Consider the following 23,331-nt stretch of genomic DNA (forward strand, 5'->3'; position numbering starts at 1 on the left):
GCATTGGTGGGTTTGGGCTGGTCAACTAGAGACGCCCGGCGAAGTGGTGATGTCAATAAATTCATACGTATTATATTTTATTTTTTTAGCTTAATAAGTAAAATAGTTTTTTTTTTTTTTTTTTATAATTCATTTTCAATTTTTATTTTTTAAGAATAACTGGGAAACAAATGCAAAACGCAATAACTTGATGAATAAGTTCATGTTCACGAGTTAGCTATTATGCAATCAAAAGCCATTTCGCAATCATCCTTAGCTTTGTGAAGAAGAAGAAGGAACACAAAACTGTTCAAGCAAAGAAACTAGCAAACCCATCAACCACATTTTCTACACAGAGAAAACAAAAGAAAATATAAAGAAACTCATATATAAAAATCCCTCCTCCATCCATGTCCTTCTTCCTCAACAAACACAAACCCTAATCTCCATTTCTACATTAACCATGTCCTTGAGTCCCCACCACCCTCGAGTTACACTCAATGGCAACCCAAGAACGCCAACGTTTGATTACTTATGGTGCCAAACTTGCAGACGACCCTTAAGGTTCACGTTCACCTCCATGAACCCACATGAAAACTTCTGTCCTCGTTGCTTTAATGTGCTGAGCCATGTGCCTGAAATATCAAGGCCTCTGCGGCTAGACCTGACCCATTTTGAACCCCCTCCGGCTTCACGGTTGGTGGACTCGTTAGCACTAATGATTCCTCCTTCAATAAGGAGGAGATATCCTGAATTTGATAGAAGAATTCGTCGGGAATCTGATCCTCCTCTTCGACAAAGACTACCCATGAGTGCACCACCACATGCGGTGGTTCCCGGCCATATTGATATGGCTGATAATGACAGACCAGTGCCTCCTGCGCCAGCTTCAGCCATTGAGACGCTGCCAATGGTGAAGATAACACAGGAACATTTGATGAAGGACACGAATTGTCCTGTGTGTAAGGATGAATTTGAGGTTGATGTGGAGGTGAGGGAGCTTCCATGCAAGCATTTTTATCATTCTGATTGTATTGTTCCTTGGTTGAACATACACAATTCTTGCCCAGTTTGCCGGAAGGCGGTGGTTGATGGTTTTGAGGATCATCTCCGGCTAGAAAATGTTCAGTCTTTTGGCTTTGAAGATGTGGCAAATAGCATGAATTGGCTGAGGAACCAGTTCCTTTCTCTGTGGCCTGTACGTGCATTTTCAGATTGGACTCAGAGATCTCTTGATTTCTTGGACAACAGGGTTTCATCTTCTAGTGGAGGTTTGGAATAATTTCCTTTCAAATCTTATGTTTTCTGGGTATTAATTATTTAATATTTACTTCTTAATTGTTTAAATAAAATCAAATTTTTTAATTATTCTGTCAAATAAAACGTTTTGATGTTTTCCTGCAGCTAATTCATGGTGGCGTTCTTTGTTTATTTTATGACTTTGCATATCAATCACTCTTCATAATGGAAGCTGTACAATGCCTTATAATTGAATCATTTCTTAAGTAGCCAGGCAGGTATATCTAATTTATGCTAAAATTTCCAAAATTGCAAAGCTGAAAAAAGTATTGAAGCTTAAACAGGTATGCTTTCTTATTCTTTTTTGGAAAATTCTTGCCCAACTCCGGTGTATTATGAATTCAAAATATAAAGGGAGATTTACAATTTAGTATCTAAATATTATCATTATTAACAAATCAGTCATTGTATTTTTAGAAACTTATTAAAATGTCATTATCTTTTCTTTCCGTCAACGAAATAGTCTTTCCGTCTATTTTTACCATTAAAAATATAGTAAAAATCAAATTGCCCTTTTTTTTTCCTCCTCCTTCTCCTCCTCCTTCTTCTTCTTCTTCTTCTTTTTTGAGGAGGAGGAGGAGAGACTATTTCATTGACGGAAAAAAACGATAAGGACGTTTTAATAGATGTGAGAAAAGATAGGGACTATTTTGTTGACAGAAAGAAACGATAAGGACGTTTTAATAGATGCGAAAAAGATATGGACTATTTCGTTGACGAAAAGAAATAATAAGAACGTTTTAATAGATGTGAGAAAAAATAGGGACTATTTCGTTGACGGAAAGAAACGATAAGGACATTTTAACAGATGTGAAAAAGATAGGGACTATTTCGTTGACAAAAAGAAAAACGATAAGAACGTTTTAATAGATATGAGTAAAGATAATGATGTTTTAATAGATTTCTGAAAATATAGGGAGAGACTATTTCGTTAATGGAAAAAAACAATGAAGAGAGAATATTTCGTTGACGGAAAGAAACGATAAGGACGTTTTAATAGATATGAAAGAAGATAATAACGTTTTAATAGATTTCTGAAAATGTAGGGACTGACTTGTTAATAATAACAATATCCAAAAACTAAATAAGGGGTTTTATTTGAGGGTAAAATTGGATTTTAAAAGTTTTATCTCTCATATTTTATTCAATTTTAATGAAAAAGAGGATAGAAAAACTATTTCGTTGACGAAAAGAAAAAATAAAGATGTTTTAATAGGTTTTTAAAAATACAGAAACTGACTTGTTAATAATGTCAATACTCAGAGACTAAATTATAAATCTTCCAAATATAAATGAATAAATCTCATCCAATTTTGGAGAAACTCACTTATTTCTATCTTATGTCCATTTCCCTACCTTCTCTAGCATGATGTCCTTTAAATGCATTAGCTTTAAGCTTGGTCCAACTTCTGTTGTTTGTTACTTAGCTCAGGTGCTGAAATGGACAGCAAAATAAAATGTTCAGTATTGGTCTCTGCAGTTTCAAGGATTCACTTCTATGCTGGGATGTACATTGATGGATGAAACATGGTAATAATTTACTAAGGATAACTTACCTTTCTCTTGTTACCACCTGAACAGCAAAGCACAGATGGGCTCAAATGTTATATAACATTATTTTCATTCTGCAATTCCTTTTCACAGATTTTTCTTGATGGAGAAGGAAGCATTGTACTGTTACAGTCTTCACATAATGAAGGCTACTTCAGATTTCAGAAAATGCAATCTGAGTTGGAAAGGGGGATTGAATTAGTACATATATATATTGTAATTTCCTTCTATAATTGGATTGATTAATTAAGTTGAGAGATTATGATTACAGTTATAGCATATGGATTGATGATTTCATGTTTGTTTTTTCAATTAATTAATAGTATGATTCAAATTTAAAAGTTAGAATTAGATGATAAGAATGCGTTAATTAAAAAATAAAAATAAAAATAATTAAATTAAGGTAAAACGATACGTAGGTTCATCGGTATTCGGTTCAAATTGAAAAACTGACCGAATCAAATTGATTTAAAAATTCAGTTCGATTTAATTTTTAATTTCAAAAGTTTTAATTATTTTAATTCGATTCGGTTTTGATTATAAAAAATAAAAAAAATCGAATCAAACCAATTAGTAATAATAGTATATTATTCTCAATAATATAAAGAGATTAGATTATATTAAAATTAAAATATTTTAATTAAATTTTAAAATATTAAAAATAAAGTGTAAAAAATAAAAAATTTATTAAAAATTTTTAGAAATACTAAAAATTCAGTTTTTGATTTATTCAGTTCTGTTTGATTTTAAATCGAACCGATCGAATTCTCACCCTAAAAACAAGAAAAAAAAAGAAAAAGATCAATTTGATTCTTTCTGATTAAAATTGATTTAATTCAATTTTCAGAAATATTAAAATTTTAATTTTTGATTTATTCGGTTCGGTTTAATTTTAAATCGAACCGACCGAATGCTCACGTAAGTTAAAAAAAAAAAGAAAAAGAAAAAGAATAGCGTGAACAGCAGGATTCGAACCTGCGCGGGCAGAGCCCACATGATTTCTAGTCATGCCCGATAACCACTCCGGCATGTCCACGTTTTTGCTTTCTTTTCCCACGCTCAACCAGTCGTTAAAGCAAATCATTTACAACCCACTATTTCCTTCATTTGGATTCACAGTATTCCACTTGTGTTCTTGATCATGGCAAGTAATTTCTGTCAACTTCTTCTGACCATGCAATACACTGTTTCCATTTCTCGTGGTGCTAAGGTATTGAACACGGTTGAGTTGTGGCAGCCCTGAAGGTCCAAAAATTCAATGTATTAAAAAAAAAGCAGGAAGCTTTTCTAATTTTATTATTAATAATTTTTCTGTGTAATTTTGAAAAACATAAAAAATAAATATTAATTATATTATTAATATAAATTAATAAATAATCTATTAACTACGGATTATTAATTTTCAAATTTCAAAATTTCACATTTACAGGTTAACAAGTCTTATGAGTAATATATAATATCTTAATTTTAAATTATTAAATAATTGAAATTAATTATTTTAAATTTAATTAATCGAAAAATTCTTGTCTAAGCAGTAAATTTATATAAATCTATAAAATAAATAAATATAATTTTTAAATGTGAGGAGTATTCGGTTTAAATTAAAAAAATAGATCAAATCAAATTAATTTAAAATTTTAGTTCGATTTTTTTATTTATTTCGATTCTTTTCGATTTTTAATTTTAAAAATTTTTATTATTTTAATTTGATTTAATTTTAGTATAAAAAAATAAAAAAAAATAAAATCAAACCGATTAACGATAATAATATATTATTTTTAATAATTTAAAGAAATTAAATATAATAATATTAAAATATTTCAATTAAATTTTAAAATAATAAAAATAAAGTGTAAAAAATAAAAAAATTATTAAAAATTTAAAATTTAATTGAATGATTAATTGGATTCGATTTGTGATAAAAATAAATTTAATTTAATTTTTATAAATATTAAAATTTTGATTTTTAATATATTGTTTTTAATGATTTTATGCATATTTATTTATTTATTATTATAATTTTAGGTTATGGGCCTACATAAATCTGGTCCAAGTCTTTCCCACTTCACCCGCAACATATAAAAGGACATTGTTTTTCCATTCGCGAGAGAGGAGAACGGCAGCCGTAAAGTGGAGAGCACAACTCAAGAGGCAAGTGGGAAAGACGAAGCAATGATATTCGAGATTTGCACATCTAGTTTTCTTCCTCCTCATCCTTTTCTTTTGTTACGCCCATTATTATGCTTCAATTAAGATTTTTAGGGTTTTTTTTTGTTATAAATATGATTGGCTACATCTCTTTGATTAGAGCAATGAGAGCAACCTCATTATGAAAAGTAATTTGTTTAATTTTAATTTATTCTGGTCTTATTATTTTCTGTTGCCTAGTTATCATTGTGCTTAATGCTTTTGATTATCTGTTCAATATATTTAGATCGAAAGAAGATTTATGAAATTTGCTTCTTGTGATAATTAACATGAACTGAATGCGTAAAGAGATTTGGTGCGTGATTCATGCAATTGCATATGCGAATTGAATGGAAATAAAATTGATCAGTATTGGTGAGGTCAAATCAGAAGCTGGTGTGATCATTGCTTTTTTATCACTGTGTTTTTTGAATTTTACTCGGATAATTAGTTTAGTTAATTGGTAATTGAGAATTGAATTAATATTTGTCTAGATAAAGTGAGTAATTAAATTAACTCTTGGGTAGTTAAGCTACAATCTCTATGAACAATTTGATACTTGTGAACAGCATATCAAGTTTTACGTCAAAATAGCTAATAAAAGCTTTAATTTAAACACTACAAATTTTTTTGTTTGAAGGCTCTTCCTTTCTTTTTCTTTTAATTTTAGGAGTTTTTTTTTTCTACTTGATATAATAGTTAGCACTACCACTCAATAATTGTTCTTGTTTCAGAACTAATATTTTGTTTTTATTCTCTAACAGGGGCGCATTGAGTTGCATGGTCTTGACTCATTCTCATTCATAAGGTGAGTTGCAATACACTTCTGAACCCAAAAGAATCACCAGACGTGGGAAGAAGTAGAAGGATCAAAAAGAGAAAATGGAACAGAATCAAGAAGAAAGCAAGTGCACCATTGGGCAGATGTCTTTAAATACGTTGGTTAAAGCATCTTCATCTGCCATTGTAGCACCTACAATTGATGCTGAAAGCTTCCAGATAGACCCTGGATTCATCCACTTAGTGATGCAAAACCAATTTTCTGGTTTACCTTCTGAGGATCCGAACCAGCATATTGCAACCTTCTTGGAAATATGCGATGTTGTGGCGGTTAATGGAGCTTTTAGTGATGCAATTAGGCTTAGGCTTTTTCCATTTTCTATAAGGGATAAAGCCAAGGACTGGTTGCGAGGGTTGCCAGGAGGATCAATTACGACATGGTATAAATTGGTTTATGTATTTTTCAAGAGATTCTTTCCTCGAAGCAGGATTTCAGCATCGTGGAAACAGATTACAAGCTTCAAGAAATATGACAATGAGACTTTGTGTGAAGCTTGGGATCGGTACAACTTAATGCTGCGAAAGTGCCCTTGTGAGCAACCACCTGATATGATTGTTTATACATTCTACAATTGTTTGGAGCCAAATCTGCGAACTTCGGTTGATGTAGCAAGCGGTTTTTCATTTTTGATGAAAACTCTAACGCAAGCTAGAGACTTATTGGAGACCATAGCAACTACTGAGTCACAATGGCACAGTGAGAGTATTATTCAAAAGGAAGCTGAAGCAATTTATGATACAGAATCTGCCCTTGCTGCTCTAGAAGCAAAAGTAGATTCTCTTGCAGAACAATTGAGCAGATCAAGCATCAATATGGTGCAAACAAAGGCTTTGGCCTGTGATTTTTCTGCAGGACAACATAGAAACATAGATTGCAAAACTGGCAATGAGGACGAACAAGCAAACAAGCCTTCTGTGGTTGATAGGATTGATAAATTGGAAGATGCCATCACCAAGTTCATGAATGAGACGACGAAAATTTTTTGGAAGCAGTCTAATTTAATCAATGACCTGGAAACTCAGGTGGGACAGTTTGCAAATATGATGGCTGAAGGAAATTGATTGGGATCCATGAGGTGATTTCAGGAGCTCTTATTTTTAATTTCTTAATGCTTAATATAACAAGTTTAAACAAAGTCAATATAGATCAATATTTTTGAATTGGCTAATTGGTCTTTTTCTAAATGTTTGTGCAGTTTGAAAATTTAATTCTAATATTTTAATTTTGGCAAATTAGTCCAAAATTAAAATTTTTGCAAATATTAGTGTATCATTGCTGATTGGCTTGCCAGGTGTCATTTTTAATTGTTAAAATAGGTTCTATTTTGACATATAAGCAATTATGGTTACTTCTAAATGATAGGATATATTTGTAACCATTTGCCATTGTTCGAAATCCCTAAATTGGAATATCTTTTCTAATTTGAGATCCACGATTGGAGAATTAATTTTGAGCTCAATGATTTCACAACAATTAAACTTACTGAGAAGCATTAACAAAGTGGTGTTCACTGAAATGAAAGTGAAAAATCAAAACAAAAAGGCAATAAATTAAAAAAAAAAAAAGAAAAGAGAAAGATTCAATTATATATAACTAAATAGTAGTCAATTTGAGATGAAGATCAGTCCCTACATTCTCATCAGATAGCAGTTTACTAGGAAATTCAAAAAATGATGGCATTGCAACACTGAGGCAAAACTGTTGTGCAACATATATAACTTCAGGATGGAAGCCGCAGGCCGGGCCTTGTTGATGATGGATAATAAGTCGTTGCTGCTTGTGGTCTAAATTTAGCAGTAACGCCAATCCCAATAAATCCTTCAACAGAACCAGAAGATGCTTTCACAACTTGTGACCTCGAAGCTGAAGCAGCAGCCAATAAGCGACAATCACAACGGTATTGGGCACGCCTGGCTGTTTGCCTTTCTCTCTTATGCGCATTTTGATGGCCTCTCAGCGCTCTCGTAAGGAGGTTTTTTTTTTATAAATCATGCATTATTAATAAAATATTTTTCAAATCATACAATCTAAAAAATATTTTCAGATTCTGTGTGTCAAAGGTAAAGGTTAACAATGAGCTCCTTTATCACGGGAGCTTTCTCCTATGCCACGAGAGCATGTCTTATTTTCACCTGCTCTCGTAGCACCCGCGAGACTAGCCATACATGACATAAGTGTCGAACATGTCATCCATCATTTTGTCCAACACTCACAGTGCTGGACACAGGCAACGACTAGCACAACGGCTATTTCGGCATTATAAGTGCCGAACTAGTCTCAACTCTCTCTATAAATTGCTTCCTTCCTTCAATTCTCTTGCTTGCTTCCTATGCTGTTTTCTCCTTTACAAATTTGCAATTGCTTGTTTTATTTGTCATTCTCTACTCTATAAATTTGCTTGATTTCTTTGCTTCATCATCTATAAAAATTGATTCTATTTCCTCTACAAATTTCACAAAATTACTCTCTTCCTCCGTAAATTATGTGCTTCTTAACAATTGAAGATTTTTTTATATTTTAGAGTGGGAGAGATTTTTAAGAGAAAAGTACTTGTATATAATTGTTTCAACTCGACTACAATAAAAAGGAACGCCGGTAAATTTTATACATTTTTAACTTATAATTTAAATTAATTTTATATTTTTAGTAAGTTTAGTAAATAAAAATAAATTTTTAACGTTAATTATTTTATTTAGCAGGAATTGAAAGATTTAATTTCACTGATCGGCTCGTTGAAAACGTGATATAGTAATTTATATCTAAAAGGTAAGTACATAGAAAATTACAAATTTTTGTTTAAATAAATGTATCATATTTATTGTATCTAATTTTAATTTATTGTAATTTTAACAAGTAAAAATGTTTTAATTAAGAATATACAAATATTGAGTTTACATGTTTTAATTTTAATAAGTAGTTTTCATGAATACAATTATGATGGAGGTTTTCAAAGGTTGTTCCAATAGGTGAAATGATAAATTTTAATCAACTAGTCAGAAAAATTGCTCGTGCAATTGAATTAGCTAAGAAGAATGAATATATGGAGATAATTAATTTTAGAAAACCTACAATTTTGGATGAATCATTAAAATTTGAGTGCATGGAGATATAGGGTGAAGATGATGTATTAGTATGTTTAATTACATATGTCAAATTGGTGGTATGACTGGTATAGAAATATATGTTAAGATATTTCGTTGTATTAATGCGACAAATGAGGATGCTGATATTGGTTCCTCTGGAACTGCTATTGAATCAAATGTTGAATAATGTGAAGAGCAGAATCAATGGATGATTATAATTTATCTAATAGTCTTAGAGGGCGGTCAAATAATTTATCTGATAAAATAAAGAATGAGAATGATGATGACGATGATTCATGGATGTCTACTGGTGATGATGATGATGGCGAGGAGGATAGTTTGAGTATATATCAATACTACAACATTCAATTTTCTAATTCTATTGCACCTGTTGTTCATCCTCCCCCATACTCAGAAATAGATTTCGATTTACTGAGGGTGGATCCTTATGATAAGCCAGAAAATCGTTCCTTTTGGGATCCATCTAAAAAGTTTTAAGTTGGGATGATATTTTTTTCGAGAGATATAGTGGTTGCAGCTGCAAAAGAATATCACCTAAAATGTCATCATCAATTTTGGTAATATGAAACTAGAGAGAAGATATATTCTATAAAGTGTAAAGACAAAGATAGTGGTTGTGCATGGAGATTTCGAGCATCCAAAAAGAAGGAGAGGATATATAAAAAATTACGAGATATAATGAGCCTCACACATGTATAAATCCTCAATTGTCGAAATAGCCAATTAGATGAAAACTTCATTTGTTCATTCATCTTTACATTGATTGAACATCAGTCTAATATAAAAATTGTAGCTCTACAAGTAGAAGTGTGAGATAAATTTGGATATGAGCCATCTTATCAAAATACGTGGAAAGCAAAGCAGAAGGCAATTGTAAAGTTTTATGGGGTTGGGATGAATTATATAGTCGATTGTGTAGATTCATGACAACTCTTCATAATTTCAATTCTGAAACAATATGCATGATTGGAGACAATCCATATTAGATAAATGAACGATTAAATCCAATGTGTCGTGTATTTGATCGAATATTTTGGACTTTTAAGCAATCGATTAAGAAATTTAAACGTTGTTGACTTGTAATATCAATCGATGGAGCATTCTTTTATAGAAAATACACTAGGCGTATATTATGTGCAACTGCACTTGGTTAGCCAGTGTCAGTGATACTGCTGTAATTCGGTCTCATACTCATATTTGAAGTATGAACAATGGACCAGCCATCTGGATAATATCAGGATTTGTCGCCTTAAATAATTGTATATACAACCATGCCAAACATGCTCTACCCCAGCTATAATTGCCGGTTTCTTCCAAATCAGCCAGTAATGGTAAAAATATGAGATTCACAAGAGAAGCAAATGTACCACAAAAAAAAGATTCAATAACCCTCATAATATACGCTCGTGCGAACCTCTGTACAACTTCCTCATCAGCATTATCCGGAAGTTGACTGAACTCCTCAACTAGCCGGATCATCTTGAAATAGCACCCTCTGATGGCATTATTAAGTGGAATGACACCTAATAATGCCTCACACACTATCGGCCAATGGTGATGTGATCGGCCTGTAATAGCTGCACCATTAACCGGTAACCCAGTAATCAATCCCACATCCTAAAGGGTAATAGTCATTTCCCCTTTTGAAAACATAAATATGTGTATCTCTAGTCGTCACCGCTTAATAAGGACAGTAATTAAGTGCCAATCTAGAGCAAAAAAACCTAGATGTATAATAACATAAAAACTCATACGCCATAGGTGAGGTATAATTTGCTTTGGAATATCATCAATATGCAAAATCGTACCCGTTATTCTGCAGCCTATCACTCCAATTTCTATAATTTGTTACTATATAATCTCAAATCGATATTCTGATTGTGCATATAGCAAAAATTAGTCATTAGGACCCAGTAAAATATAATCACGACAGTCACGTCTTCCCTCCATATCTACTTATACAGAATAATATTTTACCACATCACAATTAAATACTATACTAATACACATTTACTAAATCTATTCTATCCAAAATTACAATAAACATTCAATAACCATATTAAATTATCATTTATAAATTTCTAGGATACTTAATCACAATTAATTTTTTTACTATACTAAATACAATTTATGTAATACCCGGCTAGACTCCGGTATCGGAATTCCTACCGTCCGGTGGAATCTCGGATGTCGGAAGCCTCTAGTAGGGTAGAAACATGTTTTCATAAAATGTTTTAAGGTATTTCATGGTTTTAAGTAAATTGGAAATGAGTTTTTGCATAAAAACAACCTTGAAGGAAAACTCAGGTTCGGCCGCCGAACATACATGATTTCGGGAGCGCCTTTAGGCCCCCGAAAGCATAAGTGAGGAAAGTCCAGGTTCGGCCACCGAACCTCAAGTTCGGCCGCCGAACATGGCATGCATGCGGAGGCACGTTCGGCCTCCGAACGTGGCTTGGCCAGCCACTATAAAAGGGTCCCTTAGCCGAAAACGGGCGAGCTTTTTCCCCATTTCCGGCCAAGGTGAGCTCTCCGCCGTCCCTCACCGATCTTGAGTTCTTTCCTTCCAATCCTACTCGATTTTCATGAGTTTTTACTTTGTTTTGAAGATTTTCAAGCTTTGAGCAAAGTTTTGGAGCTTTGAGGTTCAAGGGAACTCAACCCCTCCCATCTCCGAGTTGGGTCGTCTCTCTCTCGATCTCCACGAGGTAAGAGCCGATCTTAAGCTCATTGCATGTTTTAAGAAAGTTTTAAGTGGATCTACGGGGTAGAATGCATGTTTAGCTCATGGTTAGGTTTATGGGTTTTATATGTGTTTATGAACAATGTGTGTTGCTTGAGGTGTTGTAGTTGGGGTTTTTGATGGTTTGATGCCCCTAAGAACTTGTATGCTTGTTTGTGTATGTTTGGGAATGTTGTAGAATAGGTTTATGCTTGATTGGGTAGTTTTGGAGGCAAATGTGCATAGAAGAGCTGAGTTTCTGCCACTAAGGGAGAAACCAGGTTCGGCAGCCGAAGGAACTTTCGGCCGCCGAACATGCTTGTAGAGGCAGCCTTCGGCTGCCTAAGCTTGCCCCCGAAAGGAGACTTTCGTCTCTGTCTGGGAGTTTCGGCCGCCGAAAGTGCCGCCGAACATGCATGAGTTTCACCTCTGTCTGGGAGTTTCGGCCGCCGAAGGTGCCGCCGAACCTGCCTGACTTTCGGCTCTGGAGGGACTTTCGGCCGCCGAACCTGCCGCCGAAAGTGCCCTGTCCAGCCCTCTCTTGCATGTTTTTCTATGATTGTTTCATGATGTTTTAGGGGGTTTTTGGGGAGTAGTTTAGAGTTATGTTCATGTTTGTTCGGTCCCTCATTTGAGTCCACCTGTGTAGGTTCGGACCCGAGGAACCGAGGACCCCAGCAGTGAGTCAGCTGCTCCAGTGTCTGGTCAGAGCTACCCGGAGGTGAGTGGAATAACTCATTATGTTTTAAAGCAAATAATGGACTTTTTAGCATGTTTCACGCATCATGAATGCCATGAGATGTACTAGGTTGTTTGCATTAGAATTCACGAATATGTTGCATTGCATACTTTATTGTTGATTGATGTGGATGAACGTTGGATGATCCAAAGCCCTCGATCTATGATATGACGATGTGATATGTACAGTACGGAATGTAAGACCAGTGGGACCCATTCTACGTTCGCTGGCACCATGTAAGGGAAAGACCAGGACCCATTCTACGTTCTGGCACAGTTGGACTGTTATGTTATGCTATGTTATGTAAGAGAAAGACCAGGACCCATTCTACGTTCTGGCACAGTTGGACTATGTAGAGGGCTGTTGGTGACAAGTTCATCCTTGATGTGATTAGCTGTGATGTGATTAGCTGTGATGTGATGCATGCCATGATGCCATATGATTTAAATGTTTTTATTATTCTGCTCACTGGGCTCTAGTAGCTCACCCCTCTCCCATTTTCCCCAGGATTGCAGGTACAGGGCAGACCAGGAGATCCGTAAGAGTAATGAAGTCATGTGTATGTAATAGATAGTGTGGACATGATAAATGTATTAATGTTGTGTAAAAGTACAGTTTTAGTCATGTAATGACTTTGAGGATTAGAGGTTGTGCTTGACTATATGTATAAGATATCCCTTTTAATACATGATCTCGGATATTTTATGATGATTATGCAACCAACTCAATTTATGATGTATCGCCCATTGGGGCATTGATGAGATCCCACAGAGGGGTCATGTTTATGATTATGCTTTTGTATAGTGCATGCACAGGTTGAGTTTGGTGTTTGAACGAAAGAAAAGTTTTAAATTTTTATGTATGTTGTTGATCATGTATGGGATTAATCAGGTTCACAGGATGTATGTTAGGCTTGCTACGGGTCCCGGCGGCCTTAAGCCGACCTGGATCCTAGCGCCGGTAGCGGTCCGATTTTTGGGTCATTACATAATGGTATTAGAGCCCTAGGTTCATAGGATCGGACCTAGAGTGTCGGGCTCATAGATGTTCTAGAAAGTCAAGCACAATAGGAAGATCATGTCCACTAGGATAGGATGTGGAGTCCTGTCTTGTATGATGATGTGAAATGCCATGATTATATACATGTGCATTGATGCTATGATATGAATGATGTATATGTGATGAGGGTTCATGTGTGCCCACATGAACCATATGATGCTAATGTTTGTGTGGTGTGTACTGTTTTTCAGAAAACAGGATGAGAGGAACCCGTCGATCTGCAAGATTGACTGGAGTACCACCTGAGGATGAGGGCACGAGCGCCCGTCCTCCTACATTGCCTAGGGCAATGTCATGTAGAGCAAACAGAGAAAGAGTGTCAAGGGACCCTAAAAGGTCTTTTGATGCTAGCAGAAGGGGGACAGATAGAGGAGAAAGTTCTTCAGATGTGAGGGAGGTTATGGAAGAGGATCAGAGGAGGGATGGGAATCTGGATGTTAGCATGGAGGAAGAGGGGACAGGGGAGTCTCAGGGAGGCGTTCAGGCCTCGGGGTATGGTTTTCCACCCCATTATCCACCCTTTCCACAGGGTTCAGGGTATCCGATGGGAGGTACGTCGGATTATTCCAGCTTTAACCCCTATCCTACCTACATGCCTTATCCACCTTTCTATCCACCTTATACACAGTACCCAGCTTATCCACCCTCACCCTTCTATCCAAACCCGGCAAATCCCACCTCGGGGAATGCTGCACCCCCACCTCCACCACCTATAGAACCAGCAGCCCCAGTTACTCAACCTCCCAGACCTAGCTCAGCCGGTGGGAGCAAGATAAAGATGACAGATTACCTTAAGCTGGATGCTCCCAAATACAAGTCAGGGGATGACCCCTTTGAGTATCTGAGAGTAGTGAAGATAATAACTGATGAGCTAGGGGCGAATGATAGCAGGGCCATTCAGATGGCAGGGTTCACCTTAAAGTGCAAGAAGGCACGGGAATGGTTCAAGTGTTATGTGGACCCGAGACTAGACGGCATGACATGGGAGGAATTTGTGAATGAGTTTGCGGGATGGGCTTTTCCAGACAGTTCCAGAGAACTGAAGATGATTGAGTTTGAACAGCTGAGGCAGACAGAACACATGAGTGTGGAGGAGTTCACGGATAAATTCTTAGAGCTATTGCCTTTTTCAGGGCAAGCCCTAGATTCAGATACGAAGAAAGCCAAGAGGTATGTTATGAAGCTGCATTCTAGGTACTCCTCGTTGATTCAGTCAGTTGAGAGGGAAAGTTTCCACACTGTGGTGAATATGGCTCGAAGGATGGAGGCAAGTGCTATAGTTGAGGGGTCAGTGAAGCAGTCAGTGACCCAGTCTTCAGGGGTTAAGACCCCAGGCAGAGGAGGGCCAGGTCTCTCTTCTCAGAGCTCAGGTAAGAAGAGGTGGGATAACACCACCAAGAAGCCGAAGAAGAATAAATTTTGGAATAAGTTGAAATCCGGTCTGGGATTTGGCGGTGGCTCGAGCTCAGGCTCAGATGGTGCAGAATGCCAGAGATGTGGAAGACCGCACAAGGGAGTGTGTCGAGCTGGGACTAATGCATGTTTCAGATGTGGACAGGAGGGACACATGGCTCGGGAGTGTCCTAGAGCACCTTTTATGGGCCAGCCCCAGCAGACAGCTTCTGGTAGTGTGGCTCAGCCAGCAGCTCCAGCCACAACTCAGGGCAGTGGCAGAGGTAGAGGGAGAGGGGCAGCCTCTTCTTCTGGTTCCCGAGGTGAAGGCTCATCAGCTCCAGCCAGGATCTTCACCATGACTCAGCAGGAGGCTAACACATCTAACACCGTGGTGTCAGGTAATCTCGTCATTGGGTGTTTTGATGTGTATGCATTAATGGACCCGGGTGCATCTCATTCTTTTATTGCTCCGAGAGCCGTTGAGAGGTTGGGTCTGATAGTCTCTGGGTTAGAGTGTCTCCTATGGGTCAGTGGACCCAAGTGTGACCCGTCAGTGGCAGAGTCAGTCTGCCAGTACAGTCCAGTTTTTGTAGAGGGAAGATGCCTCTCCGCCGACCTTGTGGTTCTAGATTTGACAGACTTTGACATCATTCTAGGGATGGATTGGCTATCTACCCATGGTGCTACCTTGGACTGCAGGGACAAGGTAGTCAGATTCAGAGATCAAAACGGGTCAGAGGTCGTCTTCAGAGGAGACAAGAGGGGCACACCTAGAGGTCTGATATCAGCTCTTCAGGCTCGTAGGTTGCTTAGGAAGGGATGTCAGGGGTATTTGGCTCATGTGAGAGAGCTTAGTAGTCAGGTTAGGGAGCCAGCCTCGGTGCCAGTTGTCAGAGAGTTTCAGAATGTCTTTCTAGACGAGCTTCCAGGTTTACCACCTGCTAGGGAGATAGAGTTCGAGATAGAGTTGGTGCCTGGAACTAGACCGATCTCTATCCCTCCCTACAGGATGGCCCCAGCCGAGTTGAAGGAGTTGAAAGAGCAATTGCAAGAGTTGGTAGAAAGGGGCTTCATCCGACAGAGTACCTCACCTTGGGGTGCTCCGGTCTTGTTTGTGAGAAAGAAGGATGGGTCCCTCAGACTTTGTATCGACTACAGGCAGTTGAACAAAGTCCCTACCAAAAATAGGTACCCTCTGCCAAGGATCGATGATCTATTCGACCAGCTAGCAGGAGCGGGTTATTTCTCCAAAATAGATCTAAGATCGGGGTACCATCAACTAAGGATAAGGGATGAAGATGTGCCAAAGACAGCTTTCAGGACCAGATATGGGCATTTTGAGTTCCTTGTAATGCCGTTCGGGTTAACCAAAGCCCCTGCAGCATTCATGGATCTCATGAACAGAGTGTTTAGTCAATACCTGGATCACTTCGTTATTGTCTTCATAGATGATATCTTAGTGTATTCCAGGAATGCAGAGGAGCATGCCCATCATCTGAGGTTGGTTCTACAGACCTTGAGGGAACATGGCTTGTATGCCAAGTTCTCCAAGTGTGAGTTCTGGCTGAGGAGCATTTCGTTTTTGGGGCATGTGGTGTCAGAAAATGGTATAGAGGTAGACCCCAAGAAGACAGAAACTGTGGCTAACTGGCCTAGACCCACTTCAGTGACGGAGATCAGGAGTTTCTTGGGTTTGGCAGGTTACTACAGGAGGTTCGTTCAGGACTTCTCAAAGATAGCAGCTCCTCTGACCAGACTAACCAGGAAGAATCAGAAGTTTATGTGGACCGACCAGTGCGAAGAGAGTTTCGAAGAGCTTAAGAAGAGGTTGACTTCAGCACCAGTGTTAGCTCTGCCATCTAGTGATGAGGACTTTACAGTCTTTTATGATGCGTCCCGTGTGGGACTGGGTTGTGTACTAATGCAGAATGAGAGGGTGATTGCTTATGCTTCTAGGCAGCTGAAGAAGCATGAGTTGAATTACCCCACACATGACCTGGAGATGGCAGCAGTAATCTTTGCACTCAAGATGTGGAGGCACTACCTCTATGGGGTTAAATGTGAGATCTTCACAGATCATAAAAGCCTGCAATACATCCTGAGTCAAAGAGATTTGAATTTGAGACAGAGAAGATGGGTGGAGCTGCTGAGTGACTATGATTGCAAGATTCAGTACCATCCGAGTAAGGCGAATGTTGTGGCAGATGCCTTAAGCCGGAAATCACTCGGCAGTTTATCCCACATATCGGCAGAGAGGAGGCCAGTGGTGAAGGAGTTTTACAAGCTCATTGAGGAAGGTCTACAGTTGGAGTTGTCTGGTACAGGTGCTTTAGTGGCCCAGATGAGAGTGGCACCTGTGTTCATGGAGCAGGTGGCTCAGAAACAGCATGAGGACCCAGAGTTAGTAAAGATTGCCAGGACTGTTCAGTCAGGCAAGGACAGTGAGTTCAGATTTGACAGTAAGGGGATCCTCCGCTATGGGAGCAGACTTTGTGTACTAGATGACATAGGGCTAAAAGGAGACATTATGAGGGAGGCTCATAATGCAAGATACAGCATTCACCCCGGAGCCACCAAGATGTATCAAGATCTGAAGAAGATTTATTGGTGGCCAGCTATGAAGAAAGAAGTGGTACAGTTTGTGTCAGCCTGCGAAGTGTGTCAGAGGGTGAAGCTGGAACATCAGAAGCCGGCTGAAATGCTTAACCCGTTACCTATTCCAGAGTGGAAATGGGAGAATATAGCTATGGACTTCGCAGTGGGGTTACCGGCGGCGTCCAACAGATTGGACTCCATATGGGTGATTGTGGACAGACTTACCAAATCTGCTCACTTCATCCCTGTCAGGAGTGGCTATTCTGTGGACAAGTTGGCGCAGGTGTATGTCGATGAGATCGTCAGACTGCATAGGGTTCCTGTTTCGATAGTGTCAGATAGAGGGCCCCAGTTCACCTCCAGATTTTGGCGGAGTCTGCAGAATGCCATGGGTACTAGGTTGGATTTCAGTACTGCCTTCCACCCCCAGACTGATGGACAGTCAGAAAAGACCATCCAGACTATCGAGGATATGCTCAGAATGTGTGTGCAGGACTTTGGCGGTTCTTGGAGGCAGCATCTACCTTTGGTGGAGTTTGCCTACAATAACAACCATCATGCTAGCATCGGGATGGCTCCATATGAAGCTTTGTATGGGAGGAAGTGCAGATCACCTGTTTGCTGGGAAGAAGTTGGAGAAAAGGCCTTGGCAGGGCCTGAGCTAGTAGAGATTACCAGCAGGGTAGTACCCATAATCAGAGAAAGGATCAAGACTGCTGCAAGCAGACAGAAGAGTTATGCAGACATCTGCAGAAGGCAGGTCGAGTTTCAGGAGGGGGATTTTGTATTGCTCAAGGTGTCTCCTATGAAAGGAGTGGTTCACTTCGGGAAGAAAGGTAAACTAGCCCCACGATACATCGGACCCTTTGAAATCTTGCAAAAGATCAGGAATGTGTCGTACAAGCTGGATTTACCTGCTTCAATGGAAAGAATCCATCCGGTTTTCCATGTTTCAATGTTGAGGAAATTTGTGTCAGATCCGAGCAAGGTTCTTAGTGAGCCTGATGTGGAGGTTCAAGAGGATCTCACCTATGTTGAACAGCCAGTACGGATCATAGACACCCAGATCAGAAAGCTAAGAAACAAGGAAATCCCGATGGTGAAAGTCCTGTGGAACCACCACAATTTGGAGGAATGCACTTGGGAAACACGGGAGTCTATGCTCCAGCAGTACCCTCATCTCTTTTAAGGTTAGATCTCTATGTGTTTATGTGCTATGTATGTATATCATGTCTTATGCCATGCTATGTGCTAGTTGAGGAACATTCGGGGACGAATGTTCTTAAGGGGGGGAGAATGTAATACCCGGCTAGACTCCGGTATCGGAATTCCTACCGTCCGGTGGAATCTCGGATGTCGGAAGCCTCTAGTAGGGTAGAAACATGTTTTCATAAAATGTTTTAAGGTATTTCATGGTTTTAAGTAAATTGGAAATGATTTTTTGCATAAAAACAACCTTGAAGGAAAACTCAGGTTCGGCCGCCGAACCTTAAGTTCGGCCTCCGAACATGCATGATTTTGGGAGCGCCTTTAGGCCCCCGAAAGCATAAGTGAGGAAAGTCCAGGTTCGGCCGCCGAACCTCAAGTTCGGCCGCCGAACATGGCATGCATGCGGAGGCATGTTCGGCCCCCGAACGTGGCCTGGCCAGCCACTATAAAAGGGTCCCTTAGCCGAAAATGGGCGAGCTTTTTCCCCATTTCCGGCCAAGGTGAGCTCTCCGCCGTCCCTCACTGATCTTGAGTTCTTTCCTTCCAATCCTACTCGATTTTCATGAGTTTTTACTTTGTTTTGAAGATTTTCAAGCTTTGAGCAAAGTTTTGGAGCTTTGAGGTTCAAGGGAACTCAACCCCTCCCATCTCCGAGTTGGGTCGTCTCTCTCTCGATCTCCACGAGGTAAGAGTCGATCTTAAGCTCATTGCATGTTTTAAGAAAGTTTTAAGTGGATCTACGGGGTAGAATGCATGTTTAGCTCATGGTTAGGTTTATGGGTTTTATATGTGTTTATAAACAATGTGTGTTGCTTAAGGTGTTGTAGTTGGGGTTTTGATGGTTTGATGCCCCTAGGAACTTGTATGCTTGTTTGTGTATGTTTGGGAATGTTGTAGAATAGGTTTATGCTTGATTGGGTAGTTTTGGAGGCAAATGTGCATAGAAGAGCTGAGTTTCTGCCACTAAGGGAGAAACCAGGTTCGGCAGCCGAAGGAACTTTCGGCCGCCGAACATGCTTGTAGAGGCAGCCTTCGGCTGCCTAAGCTTGCCCCCGAAAGGAGACTTTCGTCTCTGTCTGGGAGTTTCGGCCGCCGAAAGTGCCGCCGAACATGCATGAGTTTCACCTCTGTCTGGGAGTTTCGGCCGCCGAAGGTGCCGCCGAACCTGCCTGACTTTCGGCTCTGGAGGGACTTTCGGCCGCCGAACCTGCCGTCGAAAGTGCCCTGTCCAGCCCTCTCTTGCATGTTTTTCTATGATTGTTTCATGATGTTTTAGGGGGTTTTTGGGGAGTAGTTTAGAGTTATGTTCATGTTTGTTCGGTCCCTCATTTGAGTCCACCTGTGTAGGTTCGGACCCGAGGAACCGAGGACCCCAGCAGTGAGTCAGCTGCTCCAGTGTCTGGTCAGAGCTACCCGGAGGTGAGTGGAATAACTCATTATGTTTTAAAGCAAATAATGGACTTTTTAGCATGTTTCACGCATCATGAATGCCATGAGATGTACTAGGTTGTTTGCATTAGAATTCACGAATATGTTGCATTGCATACTTTATTGTTGATTGATGTGGATGAACGTTGGATGATCCAAAGCCCTCGATCTATGATATGACGATGTGATATGTACAGTACGGAATGTAAGACCAGTGGGACCCATTCTACGTTCGCTGGCACCATGTAAGGGAAAGACCAGGACCCATTCTACGTTCTGGCACAGTTGGACTATTATGTTATGCTATGTTATGTAAGAGAAAGACCAGGACCCATTCTACGTTCTGGCACAGTTGGACTATGTAGAGGGCTGTTGGTGACAAGTTCATCCTTGATGTGATTAGCTGTGATGTGATTAGCTGTGATGTGATGCATGCCATGATGCCATATGATTTAAATGTTTTTATTATTCTGCTCACTGGGCTCTAGTAGCTCACCCCTCTCCCATTTTCCCCAGGATTGCAGGTACAGGGTAGACCAGGAGATCCGTAAGAGTAATGAAGTCATGTGTATGTAATAGATAGTGTGGACATGATAAATGTATTAATGTTGTGTAAAAGTACAGTTTTAGTCATGTAATGACTTTGAGGATTAGAGGTTGTGCTTGACTATATGTATAAGATATCCCTTTTAATACATGATCTCGGATATTTTATGATGATTATGCAACCAACTCAATTTATGATGTATCGCCCATTGGGGCATTGATGAGATCCCACAGAGGGGTCATGTTTATGATTATGCTTTTGTATAGTGCATGCACAGGTTGAGTTTGGTGTTTGAACGAAAGAAAAGTTTTAAATTTTTATGTATGTTGTTGATCATGTATGGGATTAATCAGATTCACAGGATGTATGTTAGGCTTGCTACGAGTCCCGACGGCCTTAAGCCGACCTGGATCCTAGCGCCGGTAGCGGTCCGATTTTCGGGTCGTTACAATTTATTAATTCATTCTACTTAAATAACAATAGTAAAACTAAATTAATAATCAATATTTAATTTTTTTACTAAATCACAATAAAAAATTTATCACTATAATGCTCTAAATTTATTCTATCCAAAACCACAATAAATATTCAATCACCATATTACATTATCAATTATAAATTTCTATTACACTTAATCACACTTAATTTTTTTTATTACACTAAATATAAATTATTAATTCATTCTACCTAAATCACATTATATATTTTATATCTAAATTAAATAATTAATATTATTTTTTCCCACGAAATCATGATAAAAGAATTCTCACTACACTAATATACATTTATTAAATTTATTCTATTCACAAACACAATAGGGATGGCTCCTTATGAAGCTTTGTATGGGCGGAAGTGCCGAACACCTGTTTGCTGGGAAGAAGTAGGAGAGAAAACTCTTGCAGGGCCAGAGTTAGTTGAGATAACCAGCAAGTTAGTGCCTATCATCAGAGAGAGGATCAGAACAGCTGTAAGCAGACAGAAAAGCTATGCAGACATCCGTAGGAAGCAGATAGAGTTCCAGGAGGGGGATATGGTATTGCTTAAGGTGTCTCCGATGAAGGGAGTGGTTCGGTTTGGAAAGAAGGGTAAACTGGCCCCACGGTACATTGGTCCCTTTGAGATCTTGCAGAAGATCGGGCCTGTGTCGTATAAGCTAGATTTACCGGCTTCTATGGAAAGAATTCACCCGGTATTCCATGTTTCTATGTTGAGAAAGTTTGTGTCAGATCCAGCGAAGGTTCTTAGTGAACCTGAGGTGGAAATCTTAAGTGATCTCACCTATGTAGAGCAGCCAGTGCGGATCCTTGACACCCGATCAGAAAGCTGAGAAACAAGGAGATACCAATGGTGAAAGTTCTGTGGAACCACCACAACCTAGACGAGTGCACTTGGGAGACTCGGGAGTCCATGCTCCCGCAATACCCATATCTGTTTTAAGGTTAGTTTTTCCCCTTTTCTATGTGGTTATGTTGTGTTAGGGACATTCGGGGACGAATGTTCTTAAGGGGGGGAGAATGTAATACCCGGCTCGAGTCCGGCATCGGAATTCCTGTAATCCGGTGGAATCTCGGGTGTCGGAACCCTCGAGAAGGGTAATGCATATGTTTACTTCTTTTCATGTTTTGAAGTGTTAAACGACTTGAGTTTTGAAAGAAAAGCAACAAGGGAGAAATGCAAAGGTTCGGCCGCCGAAGGTCACTTTCGGCCGCCGAAGGTCACTTTCGGCCGCCGAACATTGCATGGTTGCGGCTTCACGTTCGGCTGCCGAAGGTGGTCTGGCCAGCCACCTATAAAAGGGCCAAGGGTCGGTGGAAGGAGGTTATTTCTCCTCCACTTGCAGCCAGAGGTGAGTTCCAGCCTCTCCTACGTTGACTTTCATGTTTTCCATGATTTTCATCAAATCTTTCAAGAGTTTTAAGAGTTTTGGTGATTTATGAAGGTTTTGAGCAAAAGAACCAAGTTTTGAAGCTTGGAGCGTTGGAAGATTTTTTCTTCATATCTCCACGTTAGGATCCTTCAGCCTCACGTTGTGTAAGAGGTAAGTGAAGATCCTGAGCTTCTTTGATGATTTTGAAAGGTTTTATGAAGTTTGTAGGGGGTAGTATGCATGTTTAGGTTTAGGTGAGGTTTTTGGTGATTTGTGGTGTTCCAGCATGTTTATGTGTTATGTGCTATGTTTGTTTGGGGTGTTAGGATAGTTTTAGACCCCTTTGTGCATATATATGGGTATATGCTAGTTGGGAGTAGTTGATATGCATGTTTGTAGGTTTTTGGGCAAAGTTTGCATGAAACAGAGCAGGGTTCTGTCCTTCGGGCAAAACCAGGTTCGGCCGCCGAAGGAAGGTTCGGCCGCCGAACCCTTTGTGGAGGCAGTTCGGCTGCCAAAGGTTGCCCCCGAAAGCTAGGCTTTCGGTTTAGCAAGGGACTTTCGGTCGCCGAAAGAGGGAGTTCGGCCGCCGAAAGTGTGTGAGTTTCGTCTCTGGACGAGACCTTCGGCCGCCGAAGGTGCCGCCGAAAATGCATGAGGTTCGTCTCTGGAGTGGGGTTTCGGCCGCCGATCCTGCCGCCGAAAGTGCCCTGTCCAGCTTTCTTTTGCATGTTTTATGTGATGGTTTTAGGATTGTTTAGAGGGGTTTTGGGGAGTTTCTTAGAGATGTTCTTGAGTGAGTTTAGTCC

At 39.3% G+C, this 23,331-nt stretch overlaps 1 protein-coding gene and 1 non-coding gene across 3 annotated transcripts; one reads left to right on the top strand and one right to left on the bottom strand.

Annotated features, from left to right (window-relative positions):
- Positions 1-278: 278 nt before the first annotated feature.
- Positions 279-3,105, top strand: LOC110619788 (E3 ubiquitin-protein ligase AIRP1). 2 transcript variants are annotated; one of them, XR_002488714.2, is made up of 4 exons: positions 279-1,250; positions 1,384-1,562; positions 2,711-2,808; positions 2,923-3,105. XR_002488714.2 is itself a non-coding variant. In XM_021763344.2 (2 exons), the coding sequence occupies exons 1-2, from the start codon at positions 443-445 to the stop codon at positions 1,416-1,418; spliced, it is 843 nt and encodes a 280-aa protein (XP_021619036.1). In that variant the 5' UTR covers positions 279-442; the 3' UTR covers positions 1,419-1,683. The 2 variants fall into 2 exon arrangements, 1 of the variants encoding a protein (XP_021619036.1); XM_021763344.2 differs by lacking the exons at positions 2,711-2,808; positions 2,923-3,105 and having other exon boundaries at positions 1,384-1,683.
- A 678-nt stretch (positions 3,106-3,783) lies between these two features.
- Positions 3,784-3,865, bottom strand: TRNAS-AGA. Its single transcript has one exon. It is a non-coding gene; the product is annotated as a tRNA-Ser (tRNA).
- Between the last annotated feature and the right edge of the window lie 19,466 nt (positions 3,866-23,331).

The sequence above is a fragment of the Manihot esculenta genome, chromosome 7 (genome assembly GCF_001659605.2).
Source record: "Manihot esculenta cultivar AM560-2 chromosome 7, M.esculenta_v8, whole genome shotgun sequence".
Lineage (NCBI taxonomy): Eukaryota > Viridiplantae > Streptophyta > Magnoliopsida > Malpighiales > Euphorbiaceae > Manihot > Manihot esculenta.